This window comes from Equus caballus, chromosome 11 (assembly GCF_041296265.1).
Source record: "Equus caballus isolate H_3958 breed thoroughbred chromosome 11, TB-T2T, whole genome shotgun sequence".
In the NCBI taxonomy this organism is placed as follows: Eukaryota; Metazoa; Chordata; class Mammalia; order Perissodactyla; family Equidae; genus Equus; species Equus caballus.
The window spans coordinates 60,077,308-60,094,743 of record NC_091694.1 but is presented as its reverse complement, the minus strand read 5'-3'; the positions used below and the strand labels follow the sequence as shown (position 1 = coordinate 60,094,743).

At 48.7% G+C, this 17,436-nt stretch overlaps 1 protein-coding gene across 1 annotated transcript in view; it reads left to right on the top strand.

Annotated features, from left to right (window-relative positions):
- Window positions 1–17,436, top strand: part of GID4 (GID complex subunit 4 homolog) — a 27,391-nt gene extending 9,955 nt beyond the window's left edge. Inside the window, exons 3-6 of the mRNA XM_023653661.2 lie at window positions 7,509–7,616; window positions 10,518–10,619; window positions 12,574–12,704; window positions 14,273–17,436. Of these exons, the coding sequence (XP_023509429.2) occupies window positions 7,509–7,616; window positions 10,518–10,619; window positions 12,574–12,704; window positions 14,273–14,336 (405 nt within the window). The 3' untranslated portion in view covers window positions 14,337–17,436. The remainder of the gene's footprint in view (window positions 1–7,508; window positions 7,617–10,517; window positions 10,620–12,573; window positions 12,705–14,272) is intronic.

The window sequence follows — 17,436 nt, the reverse complement described above, 5'->3', positions numbered from 1 at the left end:
GGCTTTCTCAGTCACCACAGCCGTGCATCGATGTCATTTCCTGGGTTTTGCTGTAGCAGTCTCTCTCAGGAGGGTCCTGAGCAACATGGCCTACCCAGCTGGGAGAATTGGCAAAGCTATCAGAACTGATTTATTTTAAACATGTAGATGTTTAATAGAAAACAAGATGGGGCTGGCCCCGTGGCCAAGTGGTTAAGTTCGTGCGCTCCACTGCAGGTGGCCCAGTGTTTCGTCGGTTTGAATCCTGGGCGCAGACATGGCACTGCTCGTCAAGCCACGCTGAGGCGGTGTCCCACATGCCACAACTAGAAGGACCCACAGCTAAGAGTATACAGCTGTGTACCAGGGGGCTTTGGGGAGAAAAAGGAAAAAAAATAAAATCTTTAAAAAAAAAAAAAAAAAGAAAACAAGAGGGGCTTACATAGGGTCTGAAGAAGAAAGCAAGTTGCTCTGTGGCCCTGGGACGCTAGGACCGTAACCCATGGTTTGTCAGGCGTGGCCGTCATCGCTGTGCTCCCAAGAAACACCAGAGCTGGCAGGCTGGGCTGAGGGGTCATTTGGTTCATTCGTTGTTTTTACAAATGCAGAGAAATGGTAAACTTTTTTTAATGTTAACTTTTTTTCCGTTAATTTTATTTGCCTTTTGTTCAACTGGTAATAAGGAGGCACCAAGGATTTGGAAAAAAATTAACAGGAGTCTTCTGAGCACCCAATTAGCATGACAGCTTATTTAGTTTTTCAACAGTATTTTTTTATGGTTGTGGTGTTGCACTGCAGACCTGATCTACATATATTTTCCCTGGTATAAGTTGTCTTTAGTTCATATGATAGAATTAAATGTATCCCTCATATATCAAGGTATTCTACAAAAAAATCCACACCTGGAAATTTGAAGAATTGTTGTGTTCCGCCACATGGCCATCTGGGTGAGCAGTGCGGGATCGGTTGCTGAAAGACCAAAGACAAGACCCGGAGACAGCGAATGAGACATGTGGCTTTATTGGGAGTTACTTACAGGGAAGGTGCAGTGGTGGCCAGCTGGACAGCAGTGTGCACCCACTACTGCCCCCTGAGAGAAGCTGGCTTAAGTGGGCAGAGGAACAAAGGCTGTGTGCTTGCCAAGGGGGATCGTCCCTGTATGACCTGCATTCCGAGGACCAGAGCCCCCCTGGAGGGCCTCGGTGCTCCCTCAGACCGCGAGGGTCTTGGTGCTAACTCTCCCACGAGAAAGCAGCTGGGTTGGCCAAGCCCAGGACTGTTATCATCATAAGTGTTGGTGCACAGCCCAGACAGGAGCCTCAAGGACACATGGTTTTTAAAGGGGCACACCAGCTAATGCCCCTACACTCCACCCCGCCCTGTGTCCGAATGGCCCTTACAAGCTTTTCTTTTTTGAGGAAGATTAGCCCTGAACTAACATCCGCTATCAGTCCTCCTCTTTTCTCTGAGGAAGACTAGCCCTGAGCTAACATCCATGCCCATCTTCCTCTGCTTTATATGTGGGACGCCTGTCACAGCATGGCTTGATGAGCGGTGCCATGTCTGCACCCAGGACCCGAACTGGCGAACCCCGGGCTGCCAAAGGAGAACGTGTGAACTTGACCGCTGCACCACTGGGCCAGCCTGGCTCTTACAATCTCATCGCGCCAGTCTTCCGCGGCTTCCCTTGAGCCAGACACAGAGGAGCACTGTAGCCAGAGTCCACAACAGCAGTAGAGAGCACAACATGAAAATAAAAGAAGCAGTGAAAAGGCAAGGACACCAAAGAAAACATGTCGCCAGGTGGAGGGGAAGGATTGTATCCTAGCAGATGCCAGGTCTGTGGACAGGTTGTCAGTGGCCCGTACGTGAGCAATAAGGAGGCCATTGCGCAGGAAACATTGGGGGCATAATCGGGGATATATACACAGCATTCTACCGTGATCAGGGCCCAGGTCCCCCCTTGGGCTGCAGTAAGCGTGTCCAAGGCCATTCTGTTTTGTAACACTGCTTGTCTCATCTGGGAGGTGTCTTCATTTAGCAGAGTTATTGCATGTCCACTATTATTGGGGGCTGTGGCCATATCTTGGGCTAAAGCAGACACTTGCCATTCTACATCCACAACCGCAGCCTGTGGAGAAAAGATGGCGAGGGGGTAGAAGCACCCAGCCATATGTCGCACACGATGGCGATCACGGACTGCCTCCCAGTTACAAGGAAGCTGTTGAAGGGAGGACAGAATGCGTGTGGGGATGTAGGGGCCCCCAGGTACATTTTCCAGTCCAATTATAAGGCAGATAGGGCCAGCCGTGGGTGCCACAAGCCCACAGCCACCCCGAGGAGAGGCATAGGCCCCTTTCATGGTGTGTCTTGTTTTCCCAGCCACATATCAGCAGTAATGGTAACTGTTTGGTTACACATTGCTTTAGGTGTCCACCCCATATTTTTTGAAATACTTTATTTGATGATATGGCGTTATTGTGACGTTCAACACACCAGGGAAAGGAACCTCTTAATTCTATTTGTAGAGCAGTGAACCATCATACAGCATCAAAAACAGCACCCCACCCTCGGAGTTACGTTAGCTTGCTCACGCACAGGCTGGAAGATATACTTTCGCGTGGCAGTGTAAGAGGCGAGGACAGGCTGCTTGATGGGGGGTGGGTAGGGGTGGGAAAGTAGGGGGTGCTCTTCCGCTCTTGCAGGGCCCTCCAGTCAGAGGCGCTGGCAGCTTGGGGCCGCCATGGTAACCCTGTGGTTGAAGAGAGAGGCAGCTCGCTGCAGACCCAGCATTGGAGTGATTTTGTATGTCAGTAACGGTGTGTCCAAGAAACGAAAAGGTTGGCAGACATTGTCCTAAGGACGAAAAGTAAGATGTTTAGAGGGGACCAGAAGAGGGAGGTCATGGCCGTCCAGCAAGACGCATGCAGTCGCAGTGCCTTGAGTCAGTGTGGTACCAGCCTGTGGTTTCAAGCCAGGCCACCAATACCACACCGCTTGTGCAGTTGGTGTGGGCGCCCCAGGGGCAGTGGTATAGCATGAAGGAGGAACACACCAGTTAATATAACACACCAGAGGGAAAGGATGAACGTACTTGAGAAATCGGAGGCCCTGGATTAGTAAGTTTGGAGGTTTTGGGTGGCCCCCCCATGATGAAGGGTGTCACTGTGATAACCTGCTCTAAGCCTGTTTCCCAAGGAGCTAAGAGACCACAGCAGCGGGGCCCCACCTGCCAGTCCCAGGGCCAAGTGACCACATGGATCCCAGTAGGGAGTTCTGTGGCAGAGGCAAAAGCAAGTTGTTGTGAGTGCCCCTCTGTGGTTGCAGTTTCTCTTCTTGATTAGCCCTTGTCTGTAGACCTGCTGTCATATCAGTGTTTGTGTCAGCGTCTGATATGCACTGGGTTGAGTTTGCCTCTCCTGTTCATTTACTTGCCATATTGCAGTTGCCAGGCATCTCCAGTGGGCTAGGGTCCTGTTTTCTGTACTCAATTATTTCAGCGGGCCATTCGTTTGTTTCACTAGCCCTGCAGCCGTGGGGTTGTATGGCAGGTAAAAATGCCAATGTATGTCCTTCTGATCAGTCCATGTCTGTGCCTGGTGAGCAGCAAAATGTGTACCTTGGTCACTGTCAATGTCTGTGGGAACACTGTACACAGCACAGAGGTGTCCCAGGCCTCTCATGGTGGTCTTCTGAGTGGCCCTCTGTTGGGGTATATCTGTAGCAGTCCTGTAGACGTGTCCACACAAGTGAGAGCATACTGGCAGCCCTGAGAAAGAGGTAAGAGCCTGATCTAGTCCATCTGCCAGTGTTGAGTGGGCTGGTTGTCTCTGGCAATTTGGCCTCTGTTCTTGGGAATGGCTCAGGGTCTCTCCAAGGAACAAGAAGGGCACACCGACAGACCTGCACCACACCAGCATAGCACAGGGGGAGGCCCCAGGCCCTGGCAAAAGCCCAGAAGGTCCTTTGTCCTTTGTGCCCAGTCTTCTTGTGTAGCCACTCTGCCGCTCTTTCAGTTGGCACTTCTTCCAGGAGATGGGTCTGAGCTAACTCCTCTGTTGGCTTCCTGGTAGCATTGTCGCCTGATGTGCAGACACACTGCACACTGTTATCGTCATTCCCCGGACCTGCTGCCGGATACCATCCTAGAGTTCTGTCCCCCACAACAGGTGACCATTAATGGTCCACTTTTGTTGTGCCCATTGTGCCATCCGCAGGGGGAGCCCCTTTCCACAGTTGAGGCCAGAAGTCGAGGGGCACTTCTTTATTGCTGTGCCTCTGCCAGAGACCTCATCTGAACCCCTCTGGGTAACTGGAAACATCCAGTTCACATGGTTGTCATCGTGTTAAAACACCCAAGGACTGGATTTGTTTCACTGTTATTTGGGTTTGGGTGAAGGCCTCCTGCTGGATGGTCCCCCAGTCCCAGATCATACCTTTTGGCACCAACTTTTAAAGAGGCCAGTTATCTGTATCCAGTTGCTATGACAGTAGCAGGAACCACTTTTGTCTTCTCCAACCAGATAACGCCCAAGTGTTTGACAGACAACCCAGACCCTTGCACTTTGTTGTCGTTCACCACCCATCCTCGTCGGCATAGGTGGGCGTTGAGCGAGCTGGGGGCTTCTTGAAGGTCTGGAAAAGACTCAGAGGTTAATATGACATCATCTGTGTAATGAAACAAGGCAACCTTGGGGGCTTTTGTCCATTGACGGTGTTGTAGAAGCATTGTCGCAGGGTGGGGCGGGAAGTGATGGAAGTCATTTTGCTCATTTCTATCCCCAACAGCAAAATGCTTTTTGCTCTTGTAGACCAAGACGTTATTTCCACGTGTGGTGTTTGGTCCCCCAATACCTGAGCCACCTGCGCGGCGCTCCGGGTATGGGTCAAGGTCCTTTGGCCCTCCCCCTAGCTGAGGGGGCTAGGGTGTTCCCAGGCTGTCACTGGGGGCGCTGTTAAAGCCACCAGACAGCATTTGGTTGTTTCTCACTTTTTCCCAAGGGGTGCTTGCTGCTCCCCGGGCTGCAGTCCGTCGCTGTGCAGCCTGCTCTCTGCGGCTCGCTCAGCCTCAGTTGGGCCACGCTGGAGTGGAGGGAGGGGCGTGGAGTCGAGGCGGCCTGCTGTTTGTGCTGGTGCGGGTGGCTAGACCAGGCATTCACCATGTTCTCCCTGCCCCCGCGGGCACTTTCTGCCCTGGCTGGACACACTCCTGGCCTGTCCTCACTCCTCTGCACGTACTGGAGCCAGTGGCTATTCTTGTGACTGCCTTACTTTTGATATTGAAACTTATTTATTTTAATCTCAGCCAACTTGACCATACACAAAACTCCTCCAGGTTTTACTTTCGCAAACCTTTTGTTACTTATTTTTTACATTTAGAATTTGTCCTATGTCTTTTTTTTTTCCTTCCTAGTACTTTAGGACAAATTTATCTTTTTTAACAAAACAAGGAAAAATAGCTCTTCTTTATATCTTCTTTATTGAAAACATACATTTTACTTTCCTTGTATAGAGATTGTAATAGATATGTGTTTTCTCATAGAAAATTCCTCAGCATGTACAAAACATGTTTATCAATAAACCCAAGCATTTTTTAGTTTCTTTGAGATAAGAAACCAAAGGCAGACAAATCTGTGTTTAGTAATCAGCTTTTAATATGTTATCTTGTTTGGAAGATGACCTAGATACTCAATGAATTTTTATGGTTTAACTTAATTTAGCAAAACTCTAAAGTTTCAAGTTACCAAAAAGATTTTGGAAGCTGTTTTTCAAGCGTTTATACCATAAAACGTAGTTATTGTACCTGAAAACTCTTACCCATTTTTATTTAAATCATTTGTTCCCAAGAATTATGTTTAGATTACTCACAGAAACTTCCAGTAACATTAAAGCACTTAGCCATCATCTTGGGTTAGTTTAAGTACATACACCATAACACATAATTACCGTTAACAAGTTCCCTAAATTTTTATCCTTTCCGCATCTATTTAGTTTGCTTGTTCTGCAGTCCCACAGCTCTGCGGCAGTAGAGCGCCTCCTGGGGGAATGCACCTGCTGAACAGGCGGAGGCAGGTGGTAGGACCCGCCCCTGCCGGTCGGGGCTGCTCAGACCTCTGTCCTCTCCTCAGACTTCCACAGGCGTGTGGACAGAGCCTTGGTGGTTTGACCTGAACCAGCGTGCTTCCCTTTCTAATTTTAATTTCTCTTGTAGCTGCCTCACCTTCACCTTAGTTTCCATTTTGGCTTCTGTTGCTAAGTGAACACCAGTAAGAAGGGGCCATCCCACTGCAGCAGCTACCACCCGGGCTTCTGATTTCTTTCTCTCGTCATTTATCCTGCTCAGAACTTCCCTGCCTTCATTGCAAGCCTCCTGCAGTGGAGAGGGGCTACTCCACAGCTGTAGCAATGGCCTGGGCTTCTCTCATGCCCAGGACTTGCCCCTAGGCCCTTTGGCGTTTCCGGGCCACCCCGTACTCACACAGTGGGCCCCATCCATCAAGGGTGGTGGTGACTGGCCCCCACAGGGAGGACACTAGCCAACCCGGGATTACCCTGCCGATTTCCCCTTCCCATCCCTCATAGTCTTGGCGATGAGGCGATTTTTTTCTGGCTTCTGGCTGGCTCACCAAATGTTCTACCACACACCCATCTGGGTGAGCAGTGCGGGATCGGTTGCTGAGACTCCAGAGAAAAGACCCGGAGACAGCGAACGAGACGTGTGGCTTTATTGGGAGTTACTTACAGGGAAGGTGCAGTGGTGGCTGGCTGGACAGCGGTGTGCACCCACTACTGCCCCCTGAGAGAAGCTGGCTTAAGTGGGCAGAGGAACAAAGGCTGTGTGCTTGCCAAGGGGGATCATCCCTGAATGACCTGCATTCCGAGGACCAGAGCCCCCCTGGAGGGCCTCCATGTTCCCTCAGACCGTGAGGGTCTTGGTGCTAACTCTCCCACGAGAAAGCAGCTGGGTTGGCCAAGCCCAGGACTGTTATCATCGTGAGTGTTGGCGCACAGCCCAGACAGGAGCCTCAAGGACACATGGTTTTTAAAGGGGCACACCAGCTAATGCCCCTCATGGTGTAAAAGGGACAAACCCCTGAGCCAGTTGGAGAAGCACTGGGCCAGTTTACGGCTTGCGGGAGACTTAGCTCTGACACTGTGATTTTAGAGACTCTTGGGGTATTTTTCTTAGAAAGTAAAACCTACTAAGTTATCGTCTGCTTTGTGTGCTAGGATATTCAGAATTTACTTGTAGGAATTGTCCAAATTCTTTTCTAGAGATCAACACACAACAAGTGAAGTCACAGAAGGGCCCTCTGCTTCTGGCAGAGTCCCTGAAGCCCAAGAGCCCCCTGTGGGCCCCTCCACAGCCCTCGGCACGCCCCTAGACCGCACTGTGGTCTGGGCTGTTTCTTAGTGTGGTTGTGTTCGTCAGAGTGTTGGGAAGAAGTTAAAGCAAGGCTGGTACTTCACTTGTGAAAGGTTAAACTCCTATTCAACATCTTGTTTTGATATTTGGGTTTTTACTATAGGAGTATCCAACCCTTACGACCTTCTTTGAAGGAGAAATAATCAGCAAAAAACACCCTTTCTTAACTCGAAAGTGGGATGCGGATGAAGACGTTGATCGGAAACACTGGGTGAGTAAAGTCTTTCATCTGCTCTGGGCCCCGCAGGGGCTGCTGGGAGCTGAGGAACTTAGCTCGCAGGATCTTAATCACTATCCCCTTCCTTTCTAACCATTTGTCCATCTCCTGTGCACTGTCCCCTTCTAATCACCTGTGCCTAGGGAGACCCTGGGAAACATATAGTAATGGCCTCTCACTTTAGGGTTGGTGAGAGGCCAGTCCCTGGGAACCCGCCTCTCCCGTCAGCTTGTCCCTGTGGGCACTGCCACAGGAGGCTTCTTCTCATCCGAGCTCCTGGTAGAGGAGACACACTCTTAACTTAAGTTCTCTAAGGGTGCCACTGAAAAGTCTAGCCACTCCCCTTTTAACTGTCAAGTGTGGAGCGTGTTCTCAATCACCACTAACGAACACGTCAGGACTACTGAGAGTTACTGTCCTCAAGTCTTTTCATCCGTTGTCATTCAAGTCTTGTGTCTCAAAAATCCATTTCTCAGCCTATCATAATAGCCTTTTGGCTTAGTTAACCAGGCTGATTGTGAATTTTTAACACCAAGGAAGTCCAATGTGCTCACCTTCTAAACCAACCGGAAATGATTGTGTTAGTAATGAAGATTGTGGAACTCCTCCTTCCTCCCACTCACACTCACACTGGCACGGGTCTATCCTGATTCTGACAGAGTAGTCCTTGGGGAGAATTCCTACTGCAGACTCTTGTCTGAGTTAATGTCGCTGTAGATTAGCTGCTTTGCTTTTTTTTTTTTCCCCTCTCCTGAGGAAGATTAGCCCTGAGCTAACATCTGTGCCAGTCTTCTTCCGCTTTATCTGTGGGTTGCTGCCACAGCAGGGCCAACAAGTGGTGTAGGTCCATACCTGGGATCCAAACCCAGGAACCCAGGCTGCTGAAGCAGAATGTGCTGAACTTAACCACAATGCCATGGGGCTGGCCCCAGCTGCTTTGTTTATTAATGTTTTTTACTTGAGTTAGGAAAGGAGCATCTATCAAATACTGTTTCAATTGAATTTAAACTTGAGCTTTTTAAAGCATTTTTTGAAAGCTACATGTTTTGACTGTTATAGCAAATAGACATTAAGAGTTAGACAGTCATTTGTGTCTCTATAACATGAGAGAACGAACAAGATCCTAGTATCCAGTGGCCAGCCCCGTGGCCGAGTGGTTAACTTCACATGCTCTGCTTTGGCAGCCCAGGGTTTCATCGGTTTGGATCCTGGACGCAGACATAGCACCGCTCATCAAGCCATGCTGAGGCGGCGTCCCACATGCCACAACTGGAGGGACCCACAACTAAGAATGCACAACTATGTACCAAGGGGCTTTGGGGGAGGAAAAGGGAAAAAAATCTTAAAACAAAAAAAGATCCTAGTATCTAGACGGTTAGCACAGCCGAGTGGTGCATGATGGTGCCAGTGTCAGAAAACAGAGTTGGAGGGCTCCTTGGTGCCGTCTGGTCCCACCCTGCCTGATGCCATCTCTGCCTGCACGGCGCCACCTCCTGAGATGGCCCCTTCTTCTCCTGGTCAGCCCCAAAGAGAAAAATCTTCCTCGTAGTGAACCACAGCCTGTCTCCCATTCAACCCTGTTTTCCATTTCAGACTGGTCCTGCGAAAACCAAGGTCTTTGAGGCCCGGTGAAAACCCTGTTTTAGGTTAGCTTGGCTGCAAATTAAGTACTAGGAAAACACTCTTAATTTTCTCATTGACTTCCTTTAGAACCCTGAAAGACACCTGGGATTCCAGGCTTTGTTAGACTGGATTGAAATATTGGGAGTGAAAGAGGGGCTAGGAGGCCAGCCTTGGTGCTGGCACGCTGAGCGAAGTGGGAGGAGGGAGCTGGGCGCGCAGCTGTTCCTCACCCCGCACCTCTGGCTTCCTATGCGGTCCTCCCTGCTTTCCACAACTTTCCCCACCTACTAGGATTCCCAGATCCCCACAGGGGACTCGGAGCTCTGTATTGTGCCTTAGTTTGTCAGGAATGTACAGTGTCTAATAAACTTGACTGATGGCATCATTTTCCATTGTAAACTGGAATCAGAGATGCTGTGTTTCACCCTCAAATTTTCCTGCATGGTATTTAAAGTTGGTATTAGAGTGGTACTATAAAGTCAAGATTCCATCTGTTTTATCTACTTAGAATAAAAATAGCTATGTGTCAAATTCTATGACTTAATATCTTTGTATCTTTTTATTTAAGATGTTTTCTTATAAAATTAATACATGCTTATTTAAAAATATTTGGAAAAACCAAAAAGCAAAAGGAAAAAAATTATCTTTAATGAAAACACCTGATGCTAACACAGGTGTTAACCTTTTCCTGAATCTCTTTTGGATATATATTATTTTTAGGGGGTACAAAAATGGGATCATAAAATATAGTTTTGTAACCTATTTCTGGTCTCCTTTTTTTTTTTTTATCTTAACCATATATTACCCATTTCCAGTTTCTACTTAACTAGCTGGCCCCAAACCACTGTATTATGTCAGAGGACCCCACTTGACTAAACCCACTCTCCCCTGAGGCTCCACAGGCTGCTTCTGAGCCGTTCTGCGTGACTCTTTGCTACTGTTGATTTACTTACAGAGATCTTCTTGCTCATTTCTTGGCTTGTCTATTTGTAGTAGGGTGTTCTGAGTAAAAGCCCCATTTCTATCCTGCAGCCTTCTCCTTGGGCCTTAGGCAGGCGCAGCCCAGTGGGGCCTCCGCCGGAGTCCAGGTCTGAGTTCACTGGGGTGACCGAAGTTCTCTGTCTCCATCCTGGCCTTCACTGCTCTTGCCGGCGCCGCGTCCACCAGCTGTCGCGCCTTTGAAAAGGCGATTGACCTGAGCACGGAAGGGTGTCCTGACCCCAGCCTCTCCCTCTGTTGATCAATTCTTATACTTTATTTTTTTGCTTTCAGGGCAAGTTTCTGGCTTTTTATCAGTATGCAAAATCATTTAATTCAGATGATTTTGATTACGAAGAGCTGAAGAATGGGGATTATGTCTTCATGAGGTGGAAGGTAAGATCCTGCTCCGAGGTCGTCTTCTGACTGCGCCAGCTCCTGTAGTGTATGCCAGCGCCCCCACCCTGAATCCGCTTCCCGTGTCCAGTGCTTGTTACAGGTTATTTTCATGGCAGTCTTTACTTACTCATAAAAAGCAGACACAGCTCCAGGGCTCACGGGTTAACTGCTGGCATCCCGGACGGTTTCTCTTTGGTTAACCTGTTTGATGGTTTGCAGATGAATTCATGCCTGGGGGTTGCTCCCCCTCTACACTGTTGTTTGTGTCTTCTCCCTTTCCTTTCTCCCACCCAAGAAGCCCTTTGACCCTCCAGGTTGAACCATCCCAAGTGTTCTCTGGATTCAGGGCGGAGCCAAACTCTCTGAATTCAATCATCCTTTATCCCCTATTCTCAGCCAGGGGCTGAGACGCCATTTAAGTGACTGTTCCCTCCACCACGTCCTTGCCCTTGGGCTCAGTCTCAGCTCCTCTGGTTCCCGACAGCTCAGGAAATGAGGGAGCAGGAATGGAATTTGGGTTTTCCACTCCATCTGGATGGATTGGCTTCAGGCTGAGGAGTCATTTATGCCTCCTGCTTTGATAACAAGATGGTTATGTGTTACAGCCACAAGACAGCAAATCATGAAGCAAGTTTGTTAAATCACTCTGAACACACACCCACTTCCAAGCAGTAGTCCCCGGTCTGTGGGAAAAAGCTTGTTTATCTTGAAGTCTTGCCAGATTTCATACAGACGAATCGTTTAGGGTAGTCATTCCCAATCTTTACTTTGGTTAGCTAATAATTTTAGGGGGCGGGCATCATCACTCTTTAAGTAGACAGTTGCTGGGTGTGGAGAGTAAATGCTGAATCCTGGCCTCACGAGCTGACCATCTAGTGGAAGATATGCCAACTAAATAAACCTATTAAAGGAAGTATCTCGTAAGGTTCTCATTTTAGAAATTACAGCTTCACAGGTTGAGGAAGGGAAGGGAGAGCATCTTAAAATCAAAGAGCGATGGAGTGGTTTTGTCTCCTAAGAATTTCTCAGGTGACACCCCTTTGGGCTTTTAGTAGACCTAGGGCCCTGGGGCCTCTGACTTCATGTCCTCAGGAAGAGTAGGTATGAGGATGTGGCCTTTACAACTCTTGGCTGTAGCTGGAGATAACAAACTTGCCTCTCATAAGGTGCCCGATCAAGAATAGTACCGTTCTGGGGCCGGCCCTGTGGCTCAGTGGTTAAGTTCGTGCATTCCACTTCGGCGGCCCGGGGTGTCACTGGCTCAGATCCTGGGCGCAGACATGGCACCGCTCGTCGGGCCATGTTGAGGCAGCGTCCCACATGCCACAACTAGAAGGACCCACAACTAAAATATACAACTATGTACTGGGGGGGATTTGGGGAGAAAAAGCAGGAAAAAAAAAGATTGGCAGCAGTTGTCAGCTCAGGTGCCTGTCTTTTAAAAAAAAAAAAAAAAAGACTAGTACCATTCAGATTGCCGCTGTTGAGGTAGAGAGCATTTTGAGGGGTATTACGGGGGCTACTGATGATTGATCCACCCTCAGGATAATCCACAGGCCAACAGAAGTGGCCTACTGTTTTAGAGGTGATCAGGAACCTAGTGACAGTTTCAGGGGTGGAGCAGAAACTTGTTCTTCCTGGGCCATTCTCACTGTGGGCTCTGAAAGGTATGCAGGTGTTGATTCATCTGTGAGCTGTTTGGATCACAGTACTTTCAGTTGCTGATCCTAGGAGCTCAAGACACAGTTTGCTGCGTTAGTATGTAGACTACTCGAGTGGCACATGAATGCTACTCACAAGTCGGGTTGAAACACAGAGGCTCACCATCTCCCAGCAAGTGCTGGCTGGACCATGTGGTAGTGGAACCTTAGAACCACCGGAAGCTTAACTAGGAGGCCCCAGAGGTGGTTGGGGCAGGCGTCTGTTACTGATCCCCTCCATCTGTGTGCAGGAGCAGTTCCTGGTCCCGGACCACACGATCAAAGACATCAGTGGTGCTTCCTTTGCCGGGTTCTACTACATCTGCTTCCAGAGGTCGGCAGCCTCCATAGAGGGCTACTATTACCACAGGAGCTCAGAATGGTATGGACCCCAAGGCCGCCGCCGAGGCTGGCTGGCCCGGCTCTCCCTCCCTCACCAAATCCAAAAGAAAATCTCCCCACCTGTCTCTGCGTAGATTTCCTGCTCTATTTGGAGAGCACTTCTTTAAATGATCTCGGTTCTTCCTGCTAGGGGCTCATCCCTAGCCACAGAGCAGAGTAAACAGGGTGAAAATGGAGTACCAGATAAGGGAACTCACTGCCACGTGCTTTCAAGCAGTGCTAGACTGTCAATGATGTTTATCTCAGTCTTGCTAGTTTTGTATTTATTTCTCCCAAATTTATTCAGTAACTAAAATGTAAGATCTGTGGCAGTGAATGTTGCTGTCAGCAGCCTTTTTAATTTTGGGGTCATATTCCTCAGACGCTGGTCCCACATGTACTTGATTTCAGTCTGCTGGCCTAGGGGCTCATGGGAGCTGACAGTTGTCCCCTTTGTCTCACCAGAGGTGGAGGACTGCGTGCCACCTCAGGTGCTAGCTGTTGTCACCTTCTGGCATTCTCCTGCCCCCTCGCTGCTTGTGTGATCACCTTGCTTTACCTGAAGCGCAAACCATATCATAAAACACCTGATTTCCTCTCTGAACGCAGAAACACTTGATTTTCTTTCAAATTTTCACACTTTGGTGACTTGTGAATGATGCTACTCTGGGCTGGCTCAAATTCCTTGTTCAGTGGCCGCAAAATGACACCCACAAGCAAATGCCCTGGGCCTCCATGTGGTCTCGGCTCCTTGAGAGCCACTTGTTAGGTTTCAGTAGCTGTTCTGTTCTCAGATGAGTTTTTAAACTTTTCATATCCTTTTTTAAATAACAACTTTATTGAGATATAATTCACATACCATACAGGTCACTGATTTAAAGTGTACAAGTCAGTGAGCTTTAGTCGATTCACAGAGTTTTGCAGCCATCCCCACAATCGATTGTAGAACATTTTCATCGCCCCAAAAAGGAACCCTGTCACCCCCACCTCCCCATGCCCTCTCAGCCCTAGGCATCCACAGGTCTACTTTCTCCCTGTGTGGATTTGCCTGTTCTGGATATTTTGTGTAAGGGGAGTCGTACACTATAGGCCTTTGTGTCTGGCTTCTGTCACATGGCATAGTGCTTTGCAGGTTATGCTGGGAGAATTAGGATCCGGCTGTGCTGGCCATGGGGCTCTGAGGCTCTCACAGCCTGACATTGCAGAAGGAGCTGTGATGCTGGACGGTGGGCAGACGAAGGGCGGGGTGGGCAGGGCTTCAGGAAGCTGCGTCCTGCTCCAGAGCTTGCGCAGCCTCTGCTCTAGAAGACGCCCTGTGATTGCTTCGTGAGGAGAGCAGAGGCCTGAAAGCAGCTCATCTGCTGTGTAGTTCAGGGAGAATAACCAAAGAAAGAGAAATAAACCCAAACTCAGTTCACCTGAGGCAGCCTGAGATGGATTTGCATTCCACTCTAAGAGTGTGGTGTGTCGGGAGCTCCGGCGGAGGCGGCGGGGCGGGGAGTTTTCTGACACCCTCGTTGGGTCCAGGCTGCTTAGGCGACTGCCTCCCATCTGTCTCCCGCATTGCAGGTATCAGTCTCTCAACCTAACGCACGTTCCCGAGCACAGCGCACCCATCTATGAGTTCCGGTGACAGCGGTTCAGAAGCAGCCAAATAAAACTGAACTTGGCAAAAAAGAACTTTGCCAAGAAAATTGTGTACCTGCCGGAACGGAGGACGTCTGTTCCTGTTTCTCCATGAGCAGACTCGCATCAGAAGCATGAATGTCAACCCACAGAATCCCAGGAGCATGGCCGCCCAGCAGGGCGGGGGAAGGGGGCGGCCTCCGCTCTCCCTCCCTCTCTGTGGCAGTTCGGGCTTCATCTGTTTTTCAGCTACCTTAAATGCACTTTTCCGTCCTGCACAGCTAACTTGCATCACTGAAATGCCCCTTCCTTCCTCCAGCCGAGTAGAAGGTCAGAGCCTCGGTCACCCTCAGCCTTGGTGCTCAGTGGTCCCCACTCAGGCCCCAGGCCCCCTCGCTTCCCCAGCTGCTTAGTCTGGTAGCTCAAGAGAAGGCAGAGCTCCAGCACGTGTGTGCCCCGCAGAGCTCTGTGCAGGGATTGGCGGGCTGCAGCGGCACCTGCCAATGAGACGTGAGGCGGAGGCTAATTCCTTCACAGGGTCAGCTGGCGCTGCCCGGCCCTGTGATGTTCACGCCAAGCTAGTCAGCAGCTGGCAGGTTCCCTGGGCCTGCCGTCAGGGATCCTTAAATTTAAGGCTTCCAGATCCCTGGCAGGAACAGATTCCAGTCATGCTTACTCAGCACGTTTGCTCCAAACTTTTGAACTTGAGGGCAATACTAAACTTTAAAAAAAAAAAAAGAGTTTTTTTATTACAAAATTATTTTTATGGTTCCTTTAACAAGGACCCTATGGCAAATGCAGTTATTCAGAATTACATTTTATCGTTTTCACATTGAAAACAGCAAATGTTGACGTAGTAATTTTTATATCTATATCTATATGTAAATGTATATTTAATCAACCAGCAGTTTGAAACTCGTCATCCTGGTACAAAAGTTTTGCAGCATTGCGTAAATTATAGTGCTAAACGTGAGAACTGTTTTTGGGGCCAGTTTAGCATTTGTACCTCCTCCTTTTGCTACTCAAAACAGTAGTGCTTCACGGTGACCTTTTCCATCAGGCAGAAGGGGCCGCTCTCCTGAGATGGCGACTCGGAAATGTTGGGACGGGGAGCGGTGGGAACATGAACACGCTCAGATCACGCAAGGCTCACGTGCCAAAGTGTGTGTGTGTGGTTTTTTGTTTTGTTTTTGTTTTTTTAAAAATGTTTAAAAAGCTTAATAGGTTGGCATCAGTTGTAGCCCACAGATATGGGCAGGGTTTTCGGGGGGGGGGCGGCGCGTGGCATTTTCTGGTGGTTTACAAGATTTACTCAGATACAAGAGGGAAAGCTTTAACAAGAAGACAGCGTTGTAACCCACAGGAGCAAAACAAGCTGAAGGTTGCCAATCCATGGGCTTGTAAGAAAACAAAACTCTGGTCTAGATGATGGTGGGGAAATCTTTTATTCTTAAAAAGTGACTTTCCTTTTCATGGCACGTACTGTGTGTTACTGAGATCGAGTGTTAGGGGACGGCTTAAAGGAGAAAGATTTAGGGAAGTAGTCAGTGGGCGTTGGGACAGCCAGGATGTGTAGTCAGGAGGCTTTGTGCAGAGGTGCAGCCTCTAGTCAGACCCTTCTAGTCAGGTCAAGGCCCTGGAACCCTAAGAAGTTGCCCTAGTGACTGCAGTGGGAATGATTCCATTCTGAGACGAGGCAGAAATGTTTTCTTGATTCTAAAACTCAAAGGCAACAGAATGGCTGGCTCTGGTCAAACCCAGCTGATCGCACAGTAATGAGAGGACACTTGCCAGAGCTTCCCTTTAGCTGATGGGCGTCACCTAAGAGTAGAGGAGACAGTGGCACCGTGCCGGCTCTCTCTAGGCAGCACATGCCGTTTCATTTCACCTCAGTCCTCCTCTCACGCCTGCTCGTAAATATCCGCGTTTTGCAAATTCCCTGAAGGATGCGGGCCCCACTCAGAGCACTGAGGGGTGAAGTCACCCACAGGAGCTTGTCGGGTCCTCGTGTGGCTCTGAGAGGTCGGTTGGTCAGTCGAGTGGGCAGGGAAGGACATTTGCAAATGTTGCCGGTGTTCAGCTAGCCAGATGGGCCAGGTTCTCTTGTGGGATTTCCTCCTTCCTTTTTTAGCTAGGTAATGAAGTGCACCGGTTGTATGGGGGGAGATGAGGAAGTGGTACCTTTACTGGATCTTTTGGACACATCTTGTGATGAAGATGTTCGTGTAAAAATCTGCCCATTGAGGATAGGGAAGGGATCATTTCTGCACCTCTTAGTAACTCCCAAACGATCAACATCGACTCCATTGCTTTCTCTTAGTTCCCAAAGGAACTTTGGGGATCATCCCACCTGTGGTTATCCTTTCCTGAACCTTCTCAGGGGTTTACATGCCTCTGGTACTATGTGCAATATTTTTGGTCGACACTTGTACTCATCATTAAGAAATGAGTGCAGATTGCTGATCGTCTGCTGTCTTCCTCCAGCCCAAACAAACCTGCCATGAGGAGGGGCCCTAGGGATCGGGCTCTCCTTACTCCACTGCTCACAAAGCTTCCATGCTGCAGTCCCAGGCTCGTCTCTCTTCTGTGCTGGAATTTTCCCTTCCCACCCACCCATCCTTTTAAACTTTACAGCGTTTCAGCTGCAGTCCAAAAGTAACTAGGCAATGCCTCATCTGAAGTAGAGAGTCCATCTGTGTGCTGGTTCTGTCGGTAACGTGGAAATCACAAACTCCAGGGGAGCAAAGGGGCTTCTCAATGTCTTTTGCTTTCAGAAACAGGGAATTTATATTCTCTATAAGGCCTTGAATTGATTTTTTTCCCTCATAAAATAGTCTGATAAGTTAATTTTTGAAAAGAAATGCCATTAAGTATGTTGCATTGTGGTTTAAAATTACTAACGAGTTCTGGGAAAGGAAAGTAATATTTGATTTTGAATCTTACCTGTTTTTAAAAATTAGATTTGAATGGGTGCAAAGTATGAATATATTGTTTCTTTAGGGAGGACATGTGGTAAGGGTTTGAGGGTTCGAGATGGGAGAAGTATTTTGCAGAGCTATCAATGTCCAAATAATTTTTAAAAAATAATAAAGGTATTTAAGCAGTGA